A 23,069-nucleotide genomic window follows, 5' to 3' on the forward strand; every position below is an offset into this window, starting at 1 on the left:
AAGTCTACACACTGGTGTGGCTGATACAGTATCTGTGTTAGTGAATGCACTGTATACACATGACACAGCTAAAATGTAATTGATCATATACACCTTATTTTTTATTTAAAAAAACATGTAAATGAGTTATATTACCATAAGCCACATGTTTAGTAACAGTAATTAGAGCTATGCACTCTAAAAATTTAAAGACACTAATGTTTTTATGGTTCAGTCTTTATTTGTTTTGATGATAACATTTGTCTTTAAGTGTTTTTATGCTTCTGCTTTTTCCCCAGAGAGCCGAATAGATCGGACCGATAAAAAGAAGCTATTCAGGCATTACACAGTGGGATCATATGACAGCTTTGATGCCTCCAGGTATGCTCATAAATCCATATTAATTTACAACAGAGTATATCTCATATATATATATATATATATATATATATATATATATATATATATATATATATATATATATATATATATATATATATATATGTGTGTGTCGCTTGTAAGACACATCGACATATGCATGTGTTTGAGAGTGTGTGCTTGTGTGGGTGGGGTGTGTGTGGGGGGTGTTATGGTGGCACGTTTTTTTATTTTGGTGGGGTCCAAATGTCCTGACATGGATAGTTCGATTTAAAAGGTTTAAACTTGATCGTTTTTGGATTGAAAAAGACAAAAGGTTTCCTTTCGGTCTCTGAAGTAAAGGCTATGGTTGGATTTAGGTGTTGCATAGTATTAATTAACTGCAGTATTAATAAGCCAGTTTAGGATGAAGCTGGAGTACATGAAGGGATATCCCCAAAAATGTCATAAAAAGAGGTAGCATGGAGTAAAATACTGTGTATGCGAAGAGTGAGATGAGAATCGCCTTTGCTCTGGTTAAAGACTTCCTGGTTGACAAAACAGTGTGTGAAGGTGTGCTGTTGCGGCGTGTCATGATTATGCTCCAATGGCTACATTATCCATCAGCCCCTTCACTATAATAATTTTTAATGTTATTTTATTTTATTTGACTTTATATATATATATATATATATATATATATATATATATATATATATATATATATGAAGTTGTGGTTTACATGGGTTGGAGTGAAAGATCTTGCATAGGCCTCAACCCTAAACACCTTTTCGATGAATTGTAACACTGATTGCGCCCCAGGCCTAAAATTGGCACACCGACTATATTGTCCCTCAGCCCCTGCATTATAATTCAGTAATAACCAAAAAAAAAGGGGAAAAAAAAATAAATTCCTGAAAACGAAAATAAGTTTTTTCCTTTTTTATTGCAGTACAAATAAATTCCTTACTGCATAAATTAACACAACTCACAATCAATAAGTGCTTATTTATATGTTGAACGCTTATAATGGTCGCACAGTGCTATATATACGTAGGCCTGTTTTTGCAAGCAGCGAGTTAAATCATTTCATCTCATCATTTTAGCTAAATCTCTAATGACCTTAGTGGATAAAATACTTTCAAGTGCTTAAAAAAAAAGGAATGGTTTATTTGGTCTACTTTTTATATTATTATATAAGAAGGCATAGTGACAATCCTTCAGGGAATAGGCTTTAGCTCTTATCGTAGAAGGTTATGTCACAGATAAAACTTTTATCGGCTTCTCTTTCCTTTTTATTGTTACCTCATATACAGAAATTGATAGGCCAGGAAATAATAAATGGAAGTATGAACTGCCAGTAGTATTTTTCATCCAGTTAGTCATGCCTAAAAATATGCATGACACCAATACACATACGCATACACACACACACAAACATTGTGTTCTCGAGACTGCAAAATTGACACTGACATCAGAAGTGTAAAACCGGTGAAAAACCCAGCTTGTTCTGTCTGATGCAGACATTTATAATATCTATTTCTCCGCAGCACTGACCCAAATGTGCTACTGCAAAGAGATTGGTTTTTAATGAGATAATTCAGCCTGTTTTTTTTTTTCAACTCAGGCTGAATTATCTCCAAGAAGGGGGGGTGAAACACAACACTGCGTTAAATATTTATCTGGGTTTTTTCTTTTTCGTTCTTTCTTTTTTTCTTTTTTTTACACGGACAAAAGGTGCTGTTAAATTTTGTATGAACTGCAAACTGTGTGCAGCTTGAATACAAGAGGAGATAGAGGGATCGGAGGATGAAAAAGAGGATAGATCAATAACTGTGAATCGAATATTTGCCTTGTTATAAGAGATGCATTTGGAAAGTTTTTTTTAATCATTCTTTTTATAATTACTGATGCACTATTTTGGTTTTTAATTAAACCCAAAGTTCATTTAAAGAAATTTCCATTTGAGGTTAACAAGGCTTTACTGAATGAAAGAGAAGTCTGTAGGCTGTTTAACTGCAGTAGTTGTGGCTAGCAGTAATGTAGCCTTCACTTCCCTAATCTTTAATGTGTTTGTCTGACTAAAGCGTCATACACTCTATGGCCAAAAGTATTGAGACACCTGACTTTTCCAGTCATATGCAGTTCACAAATCACAAATTTGGAGACAGTAGGATCTCTTTGCATATGGCAGCATTACATTGTCATAATGCCCCTGTGCAAAAATCCAATTCCATGAAAATATGCTTTTCATGAGTTGGAGCAGAATATTTAGATTGGCCCAACCCTAATGAACACCCTACATCATTAACTGACTTTACTTTATTAGAACATCTTTCCAAAAGACTGGAGGATATTTTACTACAGAGTTCTGACTTCATTTCTATTGAACACCTTTGGGATGACTTGGAACATCCTACATCACCCTACATCACCCTACATCAGTACCTGACTAATGCCCATGTGGCTGAATGAGCACAAATCTCCAGCACACTCCAACATCTAGTGGAACATCTTCCCAGAAGAGTGGAGGTTCTTATAAGAGCACATGGGGATTAAATGTGGAGTGGGATGTTCAAAAAAAGCACAAACAAATTGTCCATATAATGTATCTTACAAAATACTTTTTTCAGTAGATTACAAATACAATATCTAAATCTGGCTTTTTTGCTATAGTTTTATGTTTGTGCAAATTTGGTTTAAAATAAGATCATATCATTGGTAAACACTCCCAAAAAATGGCACTTTGCTATTTTCACGCATAACCATAACAAATCTACGACTGAAGCAGTATTGAGACGTGGCAACTGTCACAGAACTTAAAGTATTCAAATCACCAGTGTGTGAAATGTAGATCACATGACCACCTAAACTTCCATCAGCATGGCATTATTAAAAAGAAGAAAAAAAAACAGACTTGGTTGCCAGGGCAACTAAGCATCCTCCGCTCTGTTGCTAGGACTGCGGAAGTCTCTCACACTTACACTAATACACACATACACTCATTCTCGCAGATGTATACTTAATCTCTCTCTCTCTCTCTCTCTCTCTCTCTCTCTCTCTCTCTCTCTCTTTCACACACACGCACGCACACACACACACACACACACACACAGAGGAAGCACAGGAAGCAACTCTTAATTTTTTTAAACATATAATGAGTTTTTTCATCATATATATTTATTCATTTTTTTTATTTCATATTTATTTATTTCATCTAAAAGTTGTTTACTTTATATAATAAAACTGCACCTATATGTTCAAACTAAAAACGATGCCGACTAAATAATACATGTTATGTAAAAGAGCAAGGGAGAGATAGTGAATTGAAGAGAGAGAGAGCGAGAGAGAGAGAGAGAGAGAGAGAGAGAGAGAGAGAGAGAGAGAGAGAGAGAGAGAGAGAGAGAAATGAGCGAGGGAGGGAGGGGAAGAGCAAGAGAGAGAGAGAGAGTGAGAGTGCGATCCTCTCCTGCTCTTACACACCCGCTTCTTCATGCTGCCAAAAGGATTGCAGGAATGAAAATGTCACCGCTGCTTCTTGGCTGCTGATGACACACACTCACTCGCATGATCCTTGTGCTTGTGTGCTGCCATCACTCCCTGCACTCGTTCTTCCTCTCTGCGTTTCCTCTTGTTCCTCTGCTGCCACTCTTCATCGTTTATTTCATCATTTATTCATCAAGCCGGTGATGGTTGTTTTTAGCGAAGAGGCCTCGGTGAGCGACTCGCTCTCCGAGGGACGGAGGAAAAGAGGGGATGCGTTATCCCCTCCATTAATTTGAAACACAGCCATCCATCCACCCGTCTTTCTTTTCCAATCCTCCTGTCCGTCCTTCCTTACCTTCCATCATGATGAACATGCACTCAGGCCGCAAGGCGGTGGCCATGATGAGGATGATGGGATGCAATAACGGACGCTACGTTCGCAATTTCCTCCGCAGCGACTGCGCCATCGACGAAAAGACCGTGGTGCTGCACAAAAAGGAGAACGAGGGATTCGGCTTCGTGCTGAGAGGAGCAAAAGGTAAGCCAGAGTTTCTACCTTCATCACCATCACCATCACCATCCTCCTTACCATCACCAGCTGCAGCATCATCATCCATCTCACAAATCTGCCCTTAGGCACCCACATCATTTCTATATTACTACATTCCACTTTATATCACCATTATCATCAGCATCATTAGCGCTGCCCTTCTAATGAGACACCAAAGACACCCAAACAGCCACAGCATGCATCTAATCCAGAGATTAGCAATCTGGATTGAGATCATGTGTCAATCCAGTCCACATTTTGGATCTGTTTGGGTTTACACTTTCATTCACATCGTCATCATCATCATGATCATCACCGTCATCCCAACTTTAATGATTAGCATTAATCATCACAGACAACAGAGGTGTGGAAAATATCATCACCGTCATTATAAACATCATCATCATTGGCGTCATCATCATCCTCATCATCACTGACATCATCGCCATGTCAACTCTAATCGCACTATTACACATCATACACAGCGAAACTCCCACATTTTAATCCAAAAGTCTGAATCAATAATCTGGATTAATTGCATGTCAGTCAACTCTATCTGCTAGACAACTCCTTCATTAACCATCATCATCATCATCATTATGCCACACAAAACATGCCATTAATCTAGATTTTAACTCTAGATATGTATTATCATCATCATCATCATCATTGAAATCATCATGTCAACTCTAATCACACTATTACACATAATACACACCAAAACTCCTATATTTGGGTATAAACCAGAAGAAAAAAGGTCTGTATTGACAAGGTGGATTAAGAGCATTTCAGTGAAGTCTATGTGCTCGATAACTACTTCATCAGCTTCATCTTTATTATCATCATCATGCTACACCAAATGCACAATCATGCCATTGATCTAGATTTTAAATCAAGATATTTTTCTTAATTCTTATCATCATCATTATGTCAACTCTAACTTCACTATTACACAATACACACCAAAACTCCCACATTCAGGTATATACCACCAGAACAAAGTCTGGATTGATATAATGGGTTAAGAGAATGTGTCTTTCATCATCATCATTATCAACATCATCCACTTGATAATAGTGTTTAAAGAAAACGCAGATATCGAATGTATAAAAAAAAATGTGACTAATTCTAGTGCATATTTTTAGTCAGTGTCAGTTTCTATCATAATCTTCACCATCATCATTACCTGACACACCACAGCAGCTGCATTTATTGTAATAACTGATTGTCACAGTCTAGCTGTATGTTTGTGGTCTTCTTATGCTACACACAAGTGTGCATTTCCTTTAGTACAGACCTCTGAGACCTCATTATTACCCCCCTCATCATTAGCATGACCTTCACACTGCTGCTAATGATAACCAAACACATACGAACAACATTTCATTATATACAAAAAAAGATTTATCCAAAGTGCATGTTTGTAAATCCCAATGGCTACAGACAGGCTAAATGTAAACTGCATTTTGAAATCTATATAAATAATACATTCGGGGGTTGTAATTACTAGTATTTCTTTTACCACATTTTTGTAACAGAAAATGTGACATCCTATGTGTAGGTTTGTTGTAGTTCAAGTTGAGATCAGAAAACTTCTTGTGATGTTTGGTGAGGTTCTCCTTATATTTTGTTGGTTGTCAATAAAACCACCCCAGAGATAATCTGCAGATTATGTACTGCATCATGGCTGAGAAACCTAAAGAAGAACAAATGACCAGTAACATCCAATTAATAAGGACAGGCTTTATTGCTCAGTGCAGTAGTCTGATAAAACTTCTCCTCTTGCACCAGCTCCTTCCCTCATGCATAAGAGAGCAAAAATAAGAAACACACACACACAAAAAATCATACAACGTCCACAGTTTCCAGAGAGCATGTGAAGTAAAGTGATGCAGTTAGTGATGGATGATTTAGTATATAGCTGATAGGAGCACGGGCAAGAAAGCCACAAGTTTCACATTCAGTGTCAGTGTGTGTGTGTGTGTGTGTGTGTGTGTGTGTGTGTGTGTGTGTGTATGTGTATTATATACTGTATATGTTATGACATAGCATTATGACGGGTGAAGTGAATAACACTGATTATCTCTTCATCATGGCTATTGTTAGTGGATGGAATATATTAGGCAGCAAGTGAATATTTTGTCCTCAAAGTTGATGTTTTAAAAGCAGGAAAAATGGGCACGCATATGGACTGGACTGAGTTTGACAATAGCCAAATTGTGATGGCTAGACAACAAAACTGCAGCTCTTATGGGGTGTTTTCTTGTCCCCAGTGGTCAGTATTTATATAAAGTGGTCCAATGAAGGAATAGTGGGTAATGGGTGGACAAGACACATTGATGCACGTGGGAAGCAAAAGCTGGCCTGTGTGGTCCGATCCAGAAGATAGGCTACTATGGCTTACATTGCTGAAGAAGTTAATGCTGTTGATGCTTGATGGGTCAGGACTGTTTTGGCAGCAAAAGGGGCACCAACACAATATTAGGCAGGTGGTCATAATGTTATGTACACAAGTATGTGTTATTAATCCAGTGCTGTTCTTAATAAAAGCCATGAGGAATCCTATGCTTGAAACAATTTGTCCATCATTAGCACACCCACCAAAAGGACAAAATGGATGTTTTATTTAATTCATTAATGTTGAACAGTAATATGAGTGTGGAACTGGTAGCTCAGTTTTTAAGATGTTTGTAATACTGATCAGAAGGTCATACGATCAAATGCCAGCAACACCAAGCCGCTGCTCTTGGGACCATGAGCAAGGCTTAAGGGACTTAGGGACTTAGGGACCCCTTACCTGGTTCGTTTTTTATAAGATAGTAAATCGCTCTGAGAAAAAGGCCATCTGCAAAATACATATAATTTAGTGTAATGTAATGTGTTTGTTTGAAAAATATTTCCCATTCTTGTAGCCAATTTGTAATTGTAAACTGTCCTCTATATTCAAATTCAGAAAAAAAAATGTACATGAGCATGTTTCCACCCAGGGAAAAGTTTTAATGCTTAATATTTTTAATGTTGATCGAATGTGCAAATTCAAATAAGTAAACAGAACTGGCACTGTGAACAGCCAGCAACAAGGTTTGATTTTGAGACCCAGAGACAATTTCTGGTCTGAACAATTTGAAATAGATGTAAATAAATGAATGACGGAAATAAAAACAGCTAAATGAATTGCAGTATTGCAAAGTTAACAAGAAGTCTATAAACACGTTTCATTTAATTTAGCTGTAATGTGTTCTTTTGTTCAGCCATTTGGATTGCATATGAATGAACCTCTGTGGATGTTCAAACCTTTGTGGAAATGTATTTTAAATTGCATAAAGTGTTTTTTTAATTGCATCACTTCCTGTTTTCACTAAGGAAAAACTGTTCCACAGACATGTTAACCTCAGTGTTGGATGCAGCATTTAGTAGTAATGGAATATTGTGGTATTGGTTTCTAAAAATGGTCAAAATAGTAATATGTTTATGTGATCAGCAGTTTCAGAAATACCCAAGTAAACCCATCTGGTACAGCCATGTCATGGTTAAAGTCACAGTGATTACACTTCTTCTCCATTCTAAAGTTTGATATGAACATTGACTAGAACTCTTGAGCTGACATAGAAACAGTAATAGTAGCCATGTTGAGGTTAAAATCAAGTTCTGGGGAATCAAAACGTTGGATGTTAGACATAATCCTAAATGGAACATGTTTTAAAGTACTGTATGTGTACCGTTTAAAAAAAATGCAAGAATATTTATGTAGAATTAGCATTGCATAATTTAATTGTTATTCAAGTTGAATATTTGTTTAACCGGACTTGGACTTTGTATGATGTCACTACAGGCTACATGATTCTCTTTATTTATTAACATTAGTCAACATTATCTAAAAGGTGCTTTAATTTGATGAACACACTAAAACGCTTCAATTTGAACATCATTAGGCTGAATAAATAAATAAAAGAATAGAAAAAAGACAAACCATTCCATCCCAACAATTCTGATACCCATTCCGATATCACACACCATACACTCAATCACTCAATCAAACCCATTTTAACTGTTTTCAAAATTTCGCACTTCTGTATCCAAAAGCGGACACGCCCATTGAGGAGTTTACACCTACTCCAGCTTTCCCTGCCCTTCAGTATCTGGAGTCAGTGGATGAGGGTGGAGTTGCATGGGAGGCAGGGCTTCGGACCGGTGACTTCCTCATCGAGGTAAGAATCATTTCCAAGTTCTGTCTTTTTTTCAAATGCTGGAATTTCTTTCAATTTCCTATGTTTTACTATTTTGTCCAAACCCTACTGAACACTTTCTGACTGGCTTATTTACAGAGAGATGTGGCCAGTGATTACACAGTAAATATGTATGTGTTTTCAGAATGCTGACTGAAGCCCAGGCCTCTTCTCCCTACATCATACCTCACCTAACTAATGCCCTTAAGGCTGAATGAGTATAAATCTTCACAACCATACTTCAACATCTAGTGAAACATTTTCCTCTATAACAGTGGAATGGGATGTTAGTAAAATACGTATAAATCTTATGATCAGGTGTTCACAAACTTTTGTCCATATAATGTATTACAGGATGGGACAAATTAATTTTGTGTACCTTGGATTTACCTAAAAATTACCATTGATGTGAGTGTACTGTGCTGCATTTTCTACATTTCTAAAACGTTTTTTCTTAGTATCTCAGGTCAGCTGCATGATACATGATGAATTTTGCATCTGACAAATAAGTAGTAGTTGGTTAGCTACAAAAACTAGCCACATAAACGATTAACCTAAATTAGTTACATAAGTTCTGAGTTTGTTATATTAAGCTGGATATTCCACAAAAAAATAGAGACACACAAAAATAGAGACACAACAAAATGAATTCATTTGTAAATATGCTTCTCTGTCTGAGGGACAGTTTGGTCTGCCATTTTTGTTGGAATTTGGATGGATATACTGTGTGAGTCTGCTCTTGAATTTGTACAACATTTGGAAGCTCAGAGGTTTGCAGCTGCTTTTCTGTATGGAGCAGCAATTATTTTCGAAGCACATCACTGACGTAGGAGGAAATCTGTCTAGAGTGCATATTTGCTAAGAAATGTAATAGCTGATAAAATAAAAGCAGTGCTCAATGTGAGATGAAGACGTCAGCTGTGGTTGTGCTGTTTACACATCTTTTTTGTAGTTTACTTCCTCAAAATTAGCACTTCTCAGAGAACAGTTTGCTAACATGCACATTCACTAACATGCTCACTTAAGCTGCAGTTTGTCTCTAGTGTGATGATATTCAGTAGTCAGAACACTGTAATTATTATAATAATGAAGCAATAAAGTTTAATCTTTCTCTCATACTCTCTTTCTTTCTTTCTTTCTTTCTTTCTTTCTTTCTTTCTTTCTTTCTACACTCACACCTCTATTTCTGTTTTCTACGTCAACCTACCATGTTTGTATCCCATTTAACTTTTCCTTTTCTTTTTCATTTTACTTAATCCATCCCTAACTTATCTTTATTCTCTATATTCTCTATAGCTTTTTAGCAAAGGACAGCAATTATTAGGCATGACATCACAATACAAGCAGAGACTACATTATTACACTGATGATTGGATCTCTCAATTTATTAAGTATAGTAGTATTATTAGATTGGTCATGTAAAATTTAACAAAATAAAAATAACATGCACTACATGGACAAAAGTATTGAACATGGACACATGGACACCTGACCTTTCTAACCATATGTAGTTCTAAACTGTTGCCACAACTTTGGAGGCCCACAATTGTTTTGAATGTCTTTGAATGCAGTGGTTTTAAAAATTCCCTTCACTTAAATCACTCAATTACCCAAACCAGTGTAATCAAAATAATGTCCCTGTACACAAAGCAAACTCCTAGAAGATATGGGTTAGATTGGAACATCTCTAGTGGCACACTCTTATTGACCACCTCTGGGGTGAATTAGAATGCTGGCTGCAACTTGGGCCTCCTCACCCTACACCAGTACCTGACTGTACTTACATTTATTAGAACATCTTCTCTGAAGAGTGAATATTATTATAGCAGCACACTCATATCAAATGTGGAATTGGATGTTCAGATTGAATATTCAAATCTTATGGTCATATTTTCACAAACTTTGACCCATGCAGTGTATGTTGGTTTCAAAAGGGTGTGTGTGTGTGTGTGTGTGTGTGTGTACTGTATATGGCTGTGACCTGCAGCTTTGTTCCTGTGAAACTTGCCCTTCAGCATGCATGATTTACAACACTGTGCAGCTGGGCATAAATTTTTCATTGTGTCTATGTGTGTGTGTGTGTGTGTGTGTGTGTGTGTGTGTGTGTGTGTGTGTGTGTGTGTGTGTGAGTGTGGGTGTGTGGGTGTGTGTCTGCCTATGTGCACTACCTGTGACAGAACACTATAAAACACTATAAAAGATTGGAAATTACAGTTTCAAGGTGCTCAGGTTTGATTCTGAGCTTAATTTGCTGCCTGTGTAGAGTTTAGCTTGTTCTTCTTGTGTTTGTGTGGCTTTCCTCCAGGTTCTCTGGTTTCCTCCCACCTTCCAAAACATGTAGATTGGCATATTGGCTGTGTTGAATTAGCCCTAGGTGTGAGTGGCACCTGGTGTGTTTTGATGCTAGATGAGTTGGTTTTAGATGAAGCCTATCTCAGCAAGTGGTGCACCAAAAATACTGTTATTAAATAAAAGGAAGCAAGAATGGTATGAAATATGGTTGCACATCACAATCATATCACACAATCATCACTGAACTCTGTTTCAACACAAAGCTGCTTGTTTTTATAGGTAACTATGCCGGTCATGGGAACACATAGTACAACACATTGATGACCCGGGATTGAACACCAATTTATCATTCATAATTATCTAGGGGGATAAAAATTGACCCACTGGCATTGTCTATTTTACATATGAAAGAAAAACTGAAGAACCCAAAGGAACCCCAGACAAACATACTGTAGGCAGGAACTTAGCAGGCAGTAAATCAGGAACTCGTAGGGTGACACTGACCAGCGCTAAAATGTGATGCCTTGTCTGCTGAAGTGACAGGTAACCGATCCAATAATTTGTTAGTAGTAAAACTATTACTTTAATTAGCTGGGATCTGCAAAGCCTTTTTTGTGTCAGTGACAGTGGTGGCTCAACATTAGCTGCTTGGTTACTGAGTAGAAGGTTAGGGGTTCAAGCCTCAGCACCACCAAGCTGCCACTGTTGGAACCTTGAGCATGGCCCTTAACCCTCTCCAGGACTGCTGTATTATGGCAATAATATCAATGTAACAAATAAATACTTATTGATTTTCATTTTGTCACTGCTTCTAGTGAAGTTATAAATAATGTTTACATGAATTTGATTGTGGTAAAGACTTCCAGCACCTGATTGGCTAAACACAATGCACAATTAAAAAACTGATATACTGTAAAGACTATGCTATACAAAGATAGCTGGATTATTAATATTATTATACATTAAAACTGACTCTCAGCCAAACCCATGTAATGTGATTAAATTGTTAGCATTGCAAGTAATTACGTCATGATTATATAAATCTTACTTAAAAAAAAGTAAAATAGAAGAAATAGAGAAGAAAAAGCTAAAGTTTAATGGAAAATTAAAGTATTAAGGAAATATGAATAATACAGAATGTATTTGTATTTTTACTTCACAGGAAAATTTGTACTAAATAGCTTACTAGAATAACAGAATTCAGTCATGTCCTTTAAAACGTTATAGCGGCTAAACCAAAATGGTTGAGATCTAAGATTTGCTTGCACATTCCATTACATAAAAATAAAAATGAATACAAAATAAAATACATTGGTCTAAATTTATTAGAATTAACTTACTGTAAATCTGCTTAGTTTTATTTCATGTTGCTATTTAACATTCAACTTGTTTTACTAGGGAATAATATAATTATTTTATTAAATAGATGCATGAGCCCTCAAATATGAACAGAATAAAACTCTTACAATTTACAATGTAGGCTGTTGGAAGTACATATTTAGCTGTGTTTAATATTCATTGATGACCTCAATGTCTAATTCTTAGCCACATTTGCTCTAAACACCCCTATTGCAACCAACCCCACCTCTTCTGCTGTAAGGAAATACTTTAGGCATCATGAGTTTTCTTTTAAAGGAAAGGAGCAGAGCTGAGCAGCTGTGTTTGGGTCAGAGGTGGGACTAACTGACTAATCGGGTCATTTATACCCAAAGCAACTTATGACTCATTAAGTGAGTTGGAAACACATGAGCTTTACAAAAAAGAAAGATAATTTATGACATATCTGACTATAGGGATGCACAACATGCACAAAAATAGCTTATTGTAATTATATTAATATACCCTATATAATATGATGTCAATGCCAGAGTTTTACAAAAATCTATAGGTGGTTAGAGGAAATATTTACATATAGAAAGCATCTACCATTGCTCAGATCAATATAAATTACTGACTGAGAAAAATTGTCAAGTCAAGCTGAGAAAATGCACATAAACACAAATATACATGGCCTGGGGAAAGATTTTAAATGAAGAAATGTTTATGGTTTAATAATATTGTATTGTTTTTTAAACAAAAAAAGTAAATGGCAGTTAAAACTCAGTTAAAAGAGAAGGAAATTATTACAATGCACTGACTTTTTAAATGCAGTTGCTATGTAATAATTTAATAAAGATGTCAGCTTGTAAATGAACATTTTACATTCTTGTCATTTTATAATTAGCCATTCATCTGTCAGCAGCCCAATGCATAAAATCCTACACATTCTCACTCCCAACTAGTCACATATGGACCCGTTTGTCAGGATCAAGAACTTTAGTTCACATCAAACATCAGAATCAGGAAAAAGTGATCCCTAGTCCAAGTTCGTTTTTGTTCCTTAATCTTTAACAGTCCAGTTTGGGATGTCCATAATAGGCTCAGATTCTTGGTTTTGGCTGAGACAGGAAACCTGATAAAGTCTAATGCTGAAGCACATTAACTTCAAGATTTGAATCTTTGTGCATGTTTGGATGCTTTTGATTATAGGAGCTATATCATTTATTTTAGCTCAGACAAATATATGACCATTTTCTTCTGTCTTTTCTTATCAACAAGCCATTACCACCTACTGTCTCTCACTCAATGTTGTTTATTTGTTTGTTTTCTACACCATTCTGTGTAAATTAAAAAAATCCATTCAATGTCAAGAGAAAAGTCACAGAGATCACAATTTTACATCAATACTGATGGTCAAGGTTAACATTATCTAGTTCTTGACTTGTATCTACATGATTTATATTTTACCTTATTTATTTAAATTTTTTGCATTGCACTTCTCCCACATGATTGATTGATAAAATTTTAGTTGTTGTACCATTTGTCTTTGACCCATTGTTACATACTTTGCATACTTTGAGTAATGTTTATCTTATTCCTTTAGTACTTTATGGACAGAAACTCCTTACTACATGCTATGGCCAGGTTTGTAGCCTGCACACTAGCAGCAACCTTCTACTGTCCTGTCTCACATGATTAATGAATTAGAGGGTGAATAAATAACCATGAGGGAGAGGAAAGGATATAGTGTCCTTTTCCTGCATACTGTAGAAAATTTAACAGCAGGTAAAATTATTTAATGACATAATAGCATGATAGTAGCATCAGTATAGTAGACTTTTATCTGAGACAAATTTCATTTACATTCATATGTCTAACAAAACATGACAGACAAAACCGACTCTCTGACACCGAAAATGTTTTTAATATTTGACAATTCTGCCTTCTGCTAGTAGTTTTATTCACAAACATTCTGACAAGTGGACAGTTGAGAAGCCAGACATAAGACACCCACACAAGTAATCAGTAAAGGTAGACTGTGGTTGCATTTGAAAATAAATACTCATATTATTCCGCATCAGTCTAAACTGTATACACCATAATATTTTTGTAGTACTAGCCAAGAGTGTGCAGTAGGTGATCATGCAGTGAGGCAACAAAGAAGGGCATAAAGCAACATAACTTTTACATGACATTCAACATAAATAGCTAATTTTCTGTTTAGTATGTGGTAAATGTTGTCCATATTAGAGAACATTTTGAGAAAACATTATTAATATCACCGTCGCAGTTCCACTCAAAATTCCACTAGTCATATACGAAAACAACCTCACTGATGTAGAGATGGAAATGGTATTATGTATTCGTAGGCATAAAAAGATAATGTTTTAAAAAGGAAATGACTAGAGAAAGGTTGTTAGACACCATACACTGACATCATGTTTTTCTCTGTAGCAAAGCCATTGTTGGCAATTACAGCTTTTAGGTCTTACCATCATGCCAGCTTCAAGATCTTACTATTCCTTTGGGCTAGGTGTCATTCATTTCCTAAAGTTAGTAAAGTTCTTCTGATGGGCCAAAAGTTCTCTGTAAAAACAGTCAGAAGATTGGCTAGGACATGCAAGCACCTTTGTTTTCTTTTGTAAAAACCTTAAGTACTGAGTTTTTTGGGGCCATTCTTTTGTTAAAACACACATTATATTGACAAAAGTACTGGGATACCTGACCTTTCCAGCCATTACAGGTGGTATCAAAAAGTTTTGAGACTAGCTCTGTTTAGCTCTGTCTTGTCGAAGCGTGTCAAGCACCTTCAGCGATTCGCGCTGGATCTCCACAATGGTATCAAAATGGCAACCATTGAGCTTTCCGATCTTTGGGAAGAGGATAGTCCATATAATTGCTCTCTGACGATCATCATGCACAATTTGGCAAATGGTTGAAGCTCGATGAAGGTCTTCCTGCGATGTTCTTTTGCTCTTGAAGTGCACGTGCTACCCAAATCACCTCAAATTATTTTTTGCAGCATCGTATATCAAACTTATGTCATGTCAAATGGCTCTATGGCAGATTTGCCTAGTTTCTTGCTGCTTTCAGTTTGTCCTGCAGATTGGTTGTTAGTTTCTTTCTTAATTTCCCTATCAGTCTGAGAATGTGTTATGAAATCTTGTGTGGTTGTGTGTGTTGTAATTCCATTACATTAATTGATTACATACTGAAAGGGATGTTTACAGTCTTTGCAATGACTCTGTCCCTTGATCTTTAACCTGAAGGCTACTTTCATGAAATCTTTTTGTCCAATAGGCATGGTCATGACCATTCTATGTATTGTTCTGTATTGTGAGAATGTTGCGTGTGAAAATCGAAGGAGTTACTTAAATGCTCGGAACAAACCATACTGGCTCCAACATGCCGTAGTTAAAGTCACAGTGATCACATGGTTACTTAATTTTGATGTGTTACATGAAAATTAACTGAAGTATCTGCATGATCTTTATGCATTCCACCAATGAACCAATAGGCGTTTTAACCTGTGGCAGGAAATATCCCCTCAGCCGAGGCTTTTTAAAATTACAGCAGGTTTTGTCTTTCTTTTTCAATTATTGAGAGATTGTGGGTATTATGAACTATTCAGTCCATCTTTTCTTGTGCAGTATGACAAGTCAGTAGTAGGATACACCTGTCAAATTACTGTTCCAGTTTGCTTTGGCTGCAGCTGTGAACCAGCTGTTCAAGTTTTTGTCAGTATGCTGTAAGGTATATGGTATAAGACTATATAAGTGAATTAACTACAACAAAATAAAAGAGCAAACTGTGACAAAGAAAGTCTCAGAAGTTTAATTCTTGCTAATTATTTGAAAAAAAATTGTTGTTCGGCCCCTTAAAGCATTTATATTTGGCAGAGAAAGTCTTGGAAGTTATTTTGTTTAATTCTTTTTAATTTTCTGACCAATAATTTGTTGTTTAGACACATAAAGCATTAATGTTTGCCATTTGGGGCTTGGGACTTTGGACGTTGGATAAAATACATAAAAAACACAGATAATAACCCTGTGCTTCACATCTAATACTCAGCCAGCCATGACGTAGTGCACAAATACATATGGATCTTTGTGTACAGATTTCATCACGATGAAGGGCCAGCTATAGCTTCATTTGAGTCAGCTTTTCCAGAGATCATAGAGAAGGCTTTATGAGTCATGGTGCATTAGAACCTCAGCTCTGAAGACTGATGCAACTGGAGACAAATACTCAAGAGTTTTGTGAAATTGCATGGATTTGTATATCTCTTTATATATCTGTTTTACTTCTTCTTCTTTTTTGGCACAGCTTAATTCCTGCGTAATTCCCAAAAATGCCTAGATCATGAAACTGTATAGTGCTTTTTGTTTACTCCAAAGTTTTGAACAGGCTTTTACAAAGTATTGGACACTATGACATTAAACCGTTATGACAGATGAAGAGAAATAACACTGATCATCTCTTCATCATTGCACCTATTAATGGGTGGGAAATATTAGGCATCATGTGAACTTGTGTTGGAAGCAGGAAAAATGGGCCCGGTCTGCAGAGGTTAGTATTTATGAAAAGTGGTCACAGAAAGGAACAGTGGTGACAGGGTCATGGGTGGCCGAGGCTCAATGATGTACGTGGGGAGCAAAGGTTGGCCTCCTGTGGTCAAATCCAACAGATGAGCTACTGTATCTGAAATTGCTGAAGAATTTAATGCTGTTAATGTTCGAGGGGTCTGGACTGTTTTGGCAGCAAAAAGGAGACCAACACAATATTAGACAGGTGATCATAATGTTATGTCTGATCGGTGGCCATTAAATTATGCCTGCTCGGTGTATATGTCCTTGTTGTTGAGGTCCCTGTGCCTTTGAGTAACACAGAGGAATTTCACATCAATAGAGTATGCAATTATCACAAAACAACATAGTTCACAAAAAAACGGGCCTTGTGGGTGTTCTGAGCACTTTTTTGATTTGATGTACAATATTTGGTAATATAATACCAGACCTTAGGGTAAATTTTTGTCTCATTCTTGGAGTTTTCCTGGAGATATATAGAAATAAAACAAGTACATTTGTTTTTTTTTATAAGATAATACTACCATTGGATGGATTACTGTACATTTGTATTAGATTGCTAGCCATTATGTTTGCCGGGTATCTACAGACATTTTAAGAAAGCTTCAAAGGGCAGTTCGAAGGGCAGTAAAGTGTATATTATAGAGGCAAGAAGTATCATTTAGTGCTAGTTCTTTTTACCTAGTGTGCAGTTTTCATGATATGGTTTATAGCTGAATTCAAGAAAAAGATGGAGCCATATCACTGAAAAAATAAAAGTCATCTCTGAAGAGATCTCATGGATCTCAGAGGAGCCCTAGAATAGCTATTGAGAGTATTTATTCCTGTTGGTAAATTTGATGGATAAAGGTTTCATGAGTAAGAATCACCTCAGGCTTAATTTCGGCCTCCCACCAGCCAGAGAGTTAGTCACCTTTTACTTTTTATATGCAGCTACAGTGAGCTGGGAGAGTTTGGAGTAGATCAGCTCAAAAATTATCAAAAAAAGATCCTTGTGTAGAGTGTCAAGGCACTGCAGGACAAAATGTGTCCCTTTGTTTATTGTTTCATTAACTGATCTTGCTTAACCTCAAAGGCTTACGCAAAGAGTCTGCAAAGTTCTTCATTTGACCACAATTTTAAACAATATTATATTACCTGCACAATATAGAAGAGAACATACTGCAGCATAAATATGCAATCGTGATTTTTGCCTGCCGCATTAAATTGTGGGATGCAGTATAACCATGAAGACATCTCTGTCTGTGTATGTAGAAATGTTGGCTAAAGTACTAATATTCACGTTGTTCACATACTGTGCACTGCCTACTGGTGAAGGACAAGGCATAGTATGAGTGCACATATGTACCAGTGCATGCACACAAACACACACACACACGCACTCACACGCACACACACACACACACACACACACACACACACACACACACACACACACACACACACACACACATTGCATACTTTAGATTTTATTTTTCACCCTGGCATGTGGTGCTTCTGTGACATCAGCCTCCTGGGTTGTTGCCTTGGTTACACAGGCCTGTGATTCCTCTGCTTGGATTACTCTTACACACACACACACACACACACACACACACACACACACATTCCTCATCTTGTAAACTGCTCTGCCTGCTAACCCAGTTTTGCTTGGCACAGCTGAAGGGTGCAAATCGCAGTTTAAGTGTGTATCACTGTACAAACCTGTGTGTGTGTGTGTGTGTGTGTGTGTGTGTGTGTGTGTGTGTGTGTGAGTGTGTGTGTGTGTGTGTGTGTGGCCCTTGTGTCACAGTGCATTCTGGGACATTTTCCATCTGCATATAAAACAAACACTTATTATTATTCTTTGCTCATCCCGCATCCATTTTAATTTAGAATAAACAAACTCTTATTACACCAAAAGAAAAGAAAATATTTTGAATAATATTAATTCCACTATTAATACTAAACTTGAGTGTTGTATTAAACATATATCAAAGATTAAATAAAAAAAGAACTGAGGAAAGTGAACGTATGCATCTAGCTGATCGGAAAACACACCTGGTAGGCAAGCATTCACCCGATAGGTTAATTTTTTAGTTGTTAGGTCAGCTTTCACCTGCAAGGTTAGATTTCACCCTTTATGGGTACGTCTCAATCAGCAGTCTTGCTCCCTAGGTCGTGAATCAGTATACTACTCAATGGGACACTGATGATTCAATTTCCACCAAATTGACTATGTTTTACATAAGGAACTTTCTAATTCCAGTCACACAATTAATCAGTCAAAGTTAAAATTAAAATATATAAAGTTTTATATGTCATATACATTTTATTAGCTTTATCACACATGTTTCTGTCATGGTACCTCAAGCAGGATCTTGGCTAGCTAGTAAATTCTGTCTAATTAAAAAAAGTTAAATAAACACAACTGACAAAAAATGTCAATTACAATCAAAAATCACAAGCACAATGAATGATTTGAGAGCTACAACACGCTATAGTACCTAGATTTGTTGACAATGATTTATACCATTTGTCTGAGAGACTTTCAAAAGTATCAATCTCAACAACAAAACCTGTGAGCTTTGAGGGTTTTTGCAGTTTGTTTTAGGATTTTTTAGGGAGCATTGGAGGGATTTTGTGATTGAAACAGCCCTGATTACTGGACCAGGAAGCTGACATTCTTTGTTAGAGTTCATTTGTCCTTCCTATACAGCATAAACATTCAACTGAATACTTCTAAATAGTGTTTTAGTGAATAAAAATAGTGTTCTAAAGAGCGAATATTTTATTTGAAGGAAAAAAAGTTATTCATGACCACAAATAGAAATTAATTGAGTGTGTGAACAACACTGTTCTGGACACACTAAGTATAAATCAGGCCCTACTGCTTTACAACAGGGCATCGTGACATAGATTTTTTTTATTACAACACAATACTTCTCACTACACTGTTATGCCAGTGCAAAAAAAAGTGTTTTTTACTCCCAATGTTACAAATACAGTGTATTTGTGAAAGTGTACAAATCGACATACCTTTGTTAAAATGCCAGGTTGCTGTGATGTAAGCAATAAATCGATGATCAATCCTGCCAGATCCATTTCCACTGGTAATGTAATAGAGCAACCAACACATTTTTTTTTATTATATTCTTTTAAGTGAAAACCTACTTGAATAATTGTGCACACTTCAATGAATGGTTTGCTAAAGCAGTTTTTGCATGTAATACAACTTTTAGTATATTTGAGCTAAAAGGCTACCAAAGTAACACATCTTGAATTGTAAATGATATTCCATTTAACCCTTAAAATGCTCCAGATCTATCAAATTGCATGGAATTGATTAATTGCAGGGGATCTATTTATTGATTTTATAGGCTTTTGTTGATCTTTTGCTGAAGTATGCTGACTCTGGCTTTGGATTGTTAATATGCCAGAAGATGCTTTCTTCATCTTCAGTTTTCTTCATCTTCAGCAAATAGATGTTTAAAGCTATTGCTTTATTGTGTGTATGGTGCCACTGGCTGTCCTGAATCATATATCTTTTAAAGGTATTCCCTAAATATTCTACCTTTCTTTTATTAGACTTTGTACACATGGTTTGAGGTGATTTCAGTGGGTTTAAGTTTAAGTTTAAGTGTTTGTTTAGGGTCCCTGGTGGTCTAGTGGTTAGGATGCAGTGCTCTCATCGCTGCGGCCCAGGTTCGATCCCCGGTCAGGGAACCACCCAGAGCTGCTCTTAGTGCTGGTCCCAAGCCTGGATAAATGGGGAGGGTTGCATTAGGAAGGGCATCCAGCGTAAAAACATGTGCCAAATCAAAAATGCGGATAATCCGCTGTGGTGACCCCTAATGGGAGAAGCCGAAAGAAAGTTTAAGTGATTGTTTGGGGTTTATTTAAAATAGCAATAATACCCTATAGCCCAGACATGTAAATGATATGACAGATGCTGGAAGTGATCAATATCTAAAAAAAATTATTTTGCTGTAGGTCTCTTAGCAGCTTCCCTAATACATTTCGAGTTGACCTTTGGCTGTCCTGCACTTGGTAATGCCACTGTGTTACCTTGGTTTTTTTACTTTTTCTAATTGGCCTTTACTGTGTTACATGGTACATCTAATCTTGAGCACTCAGATAAAACCAAGATGGAGTCAAAAAAAAAATCTTTATTTGGAGTTCATCAAAATGACTTGGTTAATGATGAGTGTATGCAAATGAACATGAGTTTAAATTTGATTGGTTCATTTTGAGAACAGTCACATGCCTCTATTATAAAAGTGTGTGCATACTTATGCAACCAGATCTGCATTTTTTTCCTTTTGTTTTTCAATTACATTTTCTGCTTGGAAAAATGGAAAAAGATCTGACATTATTTATCCTGGTTCCCTTTTTACCCCACCCAAGCCTTATAAAATGTAAGGTGGTCCAAGCTCAGAGTGGCTGAGAAGCAACAGTGTCAATTTGGGGGTTGTTTGACCATAACCAAATGTCTTTTTTTCTTTTAAATATTGTAATTCATTCTATTCTAAAACAATTCAATTCCATCAATATATAAATGAATATATGGCATAGTTTTGTGACTATATGCATTGATTATGTATGAGTTACTTTCTCCAGAAAAAAAGTTAATAACACTGGGTAGATGGACTTTAAGAGTGGGTGGAGTATTGTGCTGAGAATGTTATTCTGTCTGTAAAGCTACACTATTTGGACAAATGTTTGTGAGCATAATGTTTTGTGTGCTTTTTGACCATCCCATTCCACATTTAGTCCCTATTAGCTATAATAATAACCTCCACTCTCCTAAGAAGATTTCCACTAGAATTTGGAGATTTGTCACGTTCGGCCACAAGGGCATTAGTAAAGTCAGGTCCTGATGTAGGGTGAGGCAGTCAGCATTCCAATTCATCCCAAAACCCATGTAAACCATATCTTTATACACAGGTCATGATGAAACAGGGGTATTGTCATGATGGAACAGGTTTGGGCTTCATAGTTCAAGTGAAGGAATAAAATGAATGCTACATCATCCAAAGACATCCTATACAACTACAAACAGTTTGGGGGAAAAGCACATATGGCTGGAAAGGTTAGGTGCCCCAATATTTTTGAAAATATATTGTGTTTTTCTTTTTTAAAATAACATTATTTCTTTGTATTTTTAGCTCCCTAAAATCGCTGATAGTAAGTAAAATTGTTTATGGTCAAGCCACTATAAGTGCATTAATCGGTGTTCTTTGTGTGTGTGAGGAATCTTCAGTATCTCTCTATTGTGTTCAGTGTAATTACGTTCAGACCCAAAAGCTGCAGTCATTCACTACACATATGCACTCACACACTCACACGATTGTCCTTGAAAATTATTCGAATCTTTATATGTGAATTAGGGAGTTTAAAGCATGTCTGTGTGTGTGTGAGGGTGTGTGTGAGAGTGTGTGTGATGTGGACCTGCCAATGCTGAAGTATGTATCATTTTCTTAGTTTAAGAACAGGCATTAGCTCTGCTGCAGCTGTTTGTGTACGTGTGCCTGTGTGTCTGTGTGCTGCGCTCTTAAGGATAGCAGTGATGATTCATGCCACTGCAGACGTCACCAACAGAAAGAAAGACAGAGCAGAAGACAACGAAAAAGACAAAACACAACGACATGAAACATGTCTCCGTGCTCCGAATCTGTCGACTCATACTACACACCTAAAAATAGAAATGGAACGGTGATGCATCTTATTTTTTAATAATCGCATAGTGGATATATACACAAGCTGAATGCTGGGGTGTGTCTCTCATTCTGAGATGAGCATTTTACTGCATGATCAACAATTTCAAAGCAATATGGTATCACATGAAACTATTTAAAGGTGATTGTGCCACTTTCTTGCCTTTTTCACTTGTAATGTGGATATGGAGGCCACGTGTTCGTAAATAATTCCAAATTATTGTTAATTGTTTAAAGGTTTACTGTTAAATTGTTTTTTGAAAATGGAAATGTGATAACGAATGCTATCTAGGGTAATTAGCATACTAGCTACTAGTTGATGGTAGTCTCACCTGTTTCTATGTTCCAAAATATTGCCTCAATCTTGTTATTTTTTTTTTTTAAGTCAAAAAGTTGCATACTATATCTACAAGCGATGCCACCTGCACAGTTAACCTATGAGCTGAGCAGCTTGGTCTGGAATGTCAGTAGCAAACTTAATGTGTAAGCAGAATTTTCTATCAAGGTTGTGTTTGAAAGATATTCATGCGTGTGCAAAAGCAAAAAAAAATGATCGTGTAAACCAAACAAGCAGAAA

General features: G+C 36.5%; 1 protein-coding gene across 1 annotated transcript in view; it reads left to right on the forward strand.

Moving 5' to 3' along the window:
* Positions 1-23,069, forward strand: part of LOC124395535 (SH3 and multiple ankyrin repeat domains protein 2-like) — a 73,836-nt gene that overhangs the window by 25,196 nt on the left and 25,571 nt on the right. The window contains exons 13-15 of the mRNA XM_046864097.1: positions 279-360; positions 4,278-4,360; positions 8,456-8,580. Coding sequence (XP_046720053.1) covers positions 279-360; positions 4,278-4,360; positions 8,456-8,580 — 290 coding nt within the window. The remainder of the gene's footprint in view (positions 1-278; positions 361-4,277; positions 4,361-8,455; positions 8,581-23,069) is intronic.

Source organism: Silurus meridionalis, chromosome 13, assembly GCF_014805685.1.
Source record: "Silurus meridionalis isolate SWU-2019-XX chromosome 13, ASM1480568v1, whole genome shotgun sequence".
NCBI lineage: Eukaryota > Metazoa > Chordata > Actinopteri > Siluriformes > Siluridae > Silurus > Silurus meridionalis.